We start from the raw sequence: 6,156 nt of genomic DNA, 5'->3' as shown, positions 1-6,156 counted from the left end.
TGCGTTTGTCGAAATCGAATCGACCTATCCCTTTGAGTAGCAGAGAGCTCCCAAGCGGTCCCTGGGAAATCTTACAAATAGATTTTTTCACGGATAAAAGCTTTGGCACTGGAGAATTCCTTGTAATAGTAGATACGTATTCTCGCTACATACATGTAATTGAAATGTCACGCATGGATGCTGATACTACTAACGCAGCTCTCAACAAAGTATTTCTGGTTTGGGGGTACCCGTTGATCTTGCAAAGCGACAACGGTCCCCCTTTCCAAAGTTCAAGATTCGCGAAAACTTGGGAAGACAAAGGAATAAAAGTCCGAAAGTCGATTCCGCTCTGCCCACAGTCCAACGGGGCAGTGGAAAGGCAAAACGAAGGCATCAAAAGAGCACTAGCAGCATCTAAGCTAGATAATAAGGATTGGAAGCAAGCATTAGAACAATACGTACATGTGCACAACAAAGTTAGACCGCTATCAAGGTTGGGAGTAACTCCATTTGAGCTTCTGGTGGGAAGGAAATTCAGAGGCACGTTTCCTTGTATGTGGACGAGCACACCTGAAGCTTTGGATCGAGATGAAATTGCTGAAAAAGATGCTTTATCTAAATTGGTAAGCAAACACTATGCTGATTCGAAGCGGGGTGCCAAGATTTCCAATTTGAACGTTGGAGATAAAGTTATTTTGACTCAACTGAAACGATTTAAATCCGACCCAATGTTCGGTAGCGAGAGGTTCACTATTGTAGCAAGAGACGGAGCCAAAATAGTGGTACGTAGCGACCGAGGGGTGCTGTTCACCAGAAACGTAGCAGATGCTAAACGGATTACGGAAGATGTTGATAATGATGGTGAAATTCGGGCAGGTGAAATAACAGAAAAGCAGATGGCGACAGGTAAGAAATTGAATGTTTGTCATTACGTACGATCGTAAAACTATGTTTTTTCCCAATATTATGAATACAGAACTCAATGCGGACAACGATCTGGCGATCAATCCAACAAATGATGTCGAAAATCAGATAACTGGTTATGATTTTCCACCAGGTATTGTTGTGTCCTTCTTATTTATTTTGTTTATTGAAAATACTATTTTTTCCTACAGAAGATCGATTCGATAAGGCTATGGATCGGGATAGTTCGACGAGTAGTGATGGCCGTAATGAAAGACCCAAACGTGCACATCAAAAACCACGGAAGTTTGATGATATGGTGCTGTATACAATTTTTGAATGAGAGTAGAGGTGGGGTGACATGTAGAGAAGCAGATAAAAAAAGATAAAAAGAAAATACAAAACAAATTTTATGTTATTGAATAAAAGAATAAAAAAAAAAAGAAAGAAAAAATAAATTAATAGCATTAATTCGTCCCCTAAGTACACCCCTGAATGATTGAAAGAAATATCCGAAGCTTTGTTCAACAAAAAAGCTTACATTTGCAATTGGCATACAAAATAGATTTCTCCACCCATTCTCTCTTGCTCTCGTCTTCTTGAGATGCTCACTGCTCAGTTTCTGAAGTTCTAGCTTACGCATCGATAGGGATCCATGTCTGAGAGATATAAAACTGGCGTGTTTGCCTCACTAGGACCGATTTCTTGTGACGCATTTTACAAGGCGGTAATTCCGGCACCGAAGCGAAGCAGCATCGAGGCGAAGCGGCACCGAGGCGAAGCAGCACCGAGGCGAAGTGGCACCGAAGCAAACCAGCACCGAAGCGAAGCAGCACCGAGGCGAAGTGGCACCGAAGCAAACCAGCACCGAAGCGAAGCAGCACCGAGGCGAAGCGGCACCGAAGCAAAGCAGCATCGAAGCAAAGCAGCACCGAAGCAAAGCGGCACCGGAGCGAACCAGCTCCGAGGTGAGGCAGTACTGAGAGGCAGCATTATCGAGACGCACCAACACCAAGGCAGCGGAGTACCTGGAAGCAGCGGTGAATAATTCGTTTCCATCCGGAACGAATTGGTCGACGGAGCGATTAGGAGTATTCGATTCCAACCGGAACGAATCGGGTAGCCGGACGAAGCTAGATTAGACAACGCGTATGAAAGCGGCCTTGACTCGAACCAACCGGATCGAGTTGTACGAAAAGGGCACGGACTGACGGCGGTGGCGATGGAGTCCAGTTCGACACTAGATGACGACACAGTCGTAACATGATTAAGGCTCAAATTACCGTCATCCAGTCATTGACGAGAAAGACAGCCACGTGCTCGTAACCACTCACCGAGGAGAAAAAGCATTCTCCAGCTGGATGGGGGAAGTATTTTTGTTTCAAAACTACATCATCCAATAGCGAAGACATAACTATATCCGGTGGATCCTTCATTTGGTTGTCTTTCGCTTTAGTTTTCAAAAAAACTCTCTTTTGCAAAAAAAAATTTCCAAGAGAAGCAATCGACAATTTACTCTCACGCTCTCTTAAATATGAGAGAGCGTGAGAGTAAATCGTCGTTTTCCCCTCTTGGGAAAAAATGTTGCAAAAGGCAGTTTTTTGAAAACTACAGCGAAAGACAACCAAGGAAGGAGGAAGAAAGTAAAAGGAAGAAGAAAGAATAAGGAAAAATGAAGAAGAACGAAGGATGAAGAAGGACGAAGGAAGAAAGAAGAAAAGAAGGAAGCATGAAGGAAAAAGGAAGTAAGATGAAAGAAGGAAGAAGGAAGAAAACCCATATTTATACCCGGAGGTGATGGTGCCTTTCTCGATACAATCGTTGGATTTCACCTCAATGCAATAAATATCGAAAGTAATTGCCTACCTTGAGGCGTATGCAATCGGTTTGTATATAAACGGGTAGGATAAACAGATTAGCTGCGTGGTTTTTTCTTCATCATAATCGCTTGGTGCCATCTGATGGCACTTTTTTGCACAATCGAAAGTGACAACTGATAGACATGATAGCCGAGACATCAATTAATTTGATGTCAATCATTTCAGTACCACGAGCATTTTTACTATTTCTAGAATACCGCATGATTTATTCATGCGATTTAAACAAAAATCAATGGCGATGAACTAGAAATCCTACCGCTTCGCTGCAGATCGAAGATGGTTAAGAAGCAGGAACCGGTTAGTAGTAGTTGCTCTTTGGTATAGATTAGGAATATTGTTATTAATGATAAAGAGGGTTAGAGTGAAATAATAGCCTTTCGGTACAACTTTATTGTACAAGACGGGTAAAAAAGGAAGATGGATGAAGGAAGCAAAATGAAGAGCGAAAGAAGATAAAGCCTGTCCACGTTATATTTCGGACACCCAGATAATGTCCAATTGATTTGTCGCCATTTCATTAACATGGAAGACAACTAAAATATGCTGAAAAAAGCACCCGAAACGAAATGTCCTGTTGACATATAAATGGTTCGAATCAGTGGTTTCTAAAATGTAAAATCACTTCTGAAGTTGGGTGTCCGGAATTTAACGTGGACAGGCTTTATAAGAATGAAAGACGGGGGAAGAAGGAAGAATGAAGAAAAAAGGAATAATAATGAAGAAAGAAAGAACAAAGGAGAAATAAGATGGACGATGATAGAAGGAATAAGGAAAAACAAAGAAGGGAGGAGAAAGAAAAAGAAGAAGCAAAAAGTTATAAGGTGAAGGAAGGCCTTCGGCCTAATAGCCTAAAACCGTTCAAAAAAGTGCCCCAAGTACTGGACACTATTGCATCATGTTGACCAAGTAGCAGGAACTTAAAAGACATAATGATATCATTTAGAATACATGGTAGTTGTTACGTGAGAATTTATTTGTGAACCCTAATCCATGTTACTGAACGTAGTGTTCGTTACTGTCCCTGTTGAGTCGGTCGTGTTGACGGTTTGAAAGTTAATTTCACGAGTGGAAACAGCACGGGCGTATTAGATAAACGGTTTATTCGTCCTAATGCGATAAAAACACTGAAGTTGTGAGTGTATAGTGCCCGTCGCTATTGTTTTCAACAGTAGTATTTAAGTTGTAGATATGAAAATGTGTTATTGTCTGATTTTCTCAAAATTACACGCGGCGTACTTTTTAGGAAAGGTACCGTCGCGCTTTCTGCACCCCGTTTACTTGATTCATTTCATTTATTTAGTTAACATCTAAACAGATAACACTGAATCAACAATTTGACGCCACAATACACGGTTCGAGGCCGCAGCTCTCCATCCTTGAATGCGCCCCACGCTCGCCAAGTCGTTTTGCACCTGGTCTGACCACCTTGCTCGCTGTGCTCCACGCCGTCTCGTACCTGCCGGATCGGAAGCGAACACCATCTTTGCAGAGTTGTTGTCAGACATTCTTGCAACATGTCCTGCCTATCGTACCCTTCCGGCTTTAGCCACCTTCTGGATACTAGATTCGCCGTAGAGCTGGGCGAGCTCGTGGTTCATTCTTCGCCGTCACACACCGTCTTCTTGCACACCGCCAAAGATGGTCCTAAGCACCCGTCTCTCGAATACTCCGAGTGCTTGCAAGTCCTCCTCGAGCATTGTCCATGTTTCATGTCCGTAGAGGACAACCGGTCTTATAAGCGTCTTGTACATGACACATTTGGTGCGGTGACGAATCTTTTTTGACCGCAGTTTCTTCTGGAGCCCGTAGTAGGCCCGACTTCCACAGATGATACGCCTTCGTATTTCACGACTAACATTGTTATCAGCCGTTAGCAAGGATCCGAGGTAGACGAATTCCTCGACCACCTCGAAGGTATCCCTGTCTATCGTAACACTGCTTCCCAGGCGGGCCCTGTCGCGCTCGGTTCCGCCCACAAGCATGTACTTTGTCTTTGACGCATTCACCACCAGTCCAACTTTTGATGCTTCACGTTTCAGGCGGGTGTACAGTTCTGCCACTTTTGCAAATGTTCGGCCGAATGTCCATGTCATCCGCGAAGCAAATAAATTGACTGGATCTGTTAAAAATCGTACCCCGGCTGTTACACCCGGCTCTCCGCATAACACCTTCTAGCGCAATGTTGAACAACAGGCATGAAAGTCCATCACCTTGTCATAGTCCGCGGCGCGATTCGAACGAACTGGAGTGTTCGCCCGAAATCTTCACACAGTTTTGCATACCATCCACCGTTGCTTTGATCAGTCTGGTAAGCTTCCCAGGGAAGCTGTTCTCGTCCATAATTTTCCATAGCTCTACGCGGTCTATACTGTCGTATGCCGCCTTGAAATCAACGAACAGATGGTGCGTTGGGACCTGGTATTCACGGCATTTTTGAAGGATTTGCCGTACAGTAAAGATCTGGTCCGTTGTCGAGTGGCCGTCAACGAAGCCGGCTTGATAACTTCCCACGAACTCGTTCACTAATGGTGACAGACGACGGAAGATGAACTGGGATATCACTTTGTAGGCGGCATTAAGGATGGTGATCGCTCGAAAGTTCTCACACTCCAGTTTGTCGCCTTTCTTGTAGATGGGGCATATAACCCCTTCCTTCCACTCCTCCGGTAGCTGTTCGGTTTCCCAGATTCTGACTATCAGTTTGTGCAGGCAAGTGGCCAGCTTTTCCGGGGTTACCTTAGTGAGCTCAGCTCCGATACCATCTTTACCAGCTGTTTCATTGGTCTTAAACTGTTGGATGGCATCCTTAACTTCCCTCAAGGTGGGGGATGGTTGGATTCCATCGTTCGCTGAACTGACATAGTAAACTCCTCCGCTGCCTTGACTTTCAATGCCTGTACTCTCAGCGCCATTAAAATGTTCCTCGTAGTACTGCTTTCACCTTTCGATCACCACACGTTCGTCCGTCAAGATGCTCCCATCCTTATCCCGGCACATTTCGGCTCGCGGCACGAAGCCTTTGCGGGATGTGTTGAGCTTCTGATAGAACTTGCGTGTTTCTTGAGAACGGCACAGCTGTTCCATCTCCTCGCACTCCGCTTCTTCCAGGCGGCGTTTCTTCTCCTGAAAAAGGCGGGTCTGCTGTCTCCGCTTCTGTCTATAACGTTCCACGTTCTGCCGGGTACCTTGCTGCAGCGCGACCGCCCGCGCTGCGTCCTTCTCCTCCAGAATCTGTCTGCACTCTCCGTCGAACCAATCGTTCCGTCGACTTCGACCCACATACCCGACGTTGTTCTCCGCTGCGTCGTTAATGGCTGCTTTAACTGTATTCCAGCAGTCCTCAAGAGGGGCCCCATCGAGCTCACCCTCTTCCGGCAACGCTGCCTCGAGA

General features: G+C 45.0%; 1 protein-coding gene across 1 annotated transcript; it reads left to right on the top strand.

The window, feature by feature from the left end:
• The first annotated feature begins 355 nt into the window (after positions 1–355).
• Positions 356–1,359, top strand: LOC134228044 (uncharacterized). Its single transcript, XM_062709806.1, has 3 exons — positions 356–888; positions 959–1,039; positions 1,098–1,359. The coding sequence occupies exons 1-3, from the start codon at positions 537–539 to the stop codon at positions 1,226–1,228; spliced, it is 564 nt and encodes a 187-aa protein (XP_062565790.1). The 5' UTR covers positions 356–536; the 3' UTR covers positions 1,229–1,359.
• The last annotated feature ends 4,797 nt before the right edge of the window (positions 1,360–6,156 follow it).

Source organism: Armigeres subalbatus, chromosome 3 (genome assembly GCF_024139115.2).
Source record: "Armigeres subalbatus isolate Guangzhou_Male chromosome 3, GZ_Asu_2, whole genome shotgun sequence".
In the NCBI taxonomy this organism is placed as follows: Eukaryota; Metazoa; Arthropoda; class Insecta; order Diptera; family Culicidae; genus Armigeres; species Armigeres subalbatus.
Note: the sequence above shows the minus strand (reverse complement) of the source record. Positions and strands in the feature narration are given on the sequence as shown.

Excerpts from the sequence above, each read along its gene's own strand:
- LOC134228044 (XM_062709806.1), top strand. The coding sequence starts at position 537 with ATGTGGACGAGCACACCTGAAGCTTTGGATCGAGATGAAATTGCTGAA. Across the intron at positions 889-958 it reads AGAAAAGCAGATGGCGACAG|AACTCAATGCGGACAACGAT; the intron begins GTAAGAAATTGA and ends TTATGAATACAG. Across the intron at positions 1,040-1,097 it reads TGGTTATGATTTTCCACCAG|AAGATCGATTCGATAAGGCT; the intron begins GTATTGTTGTGT and ends TTTTTCCTACAG.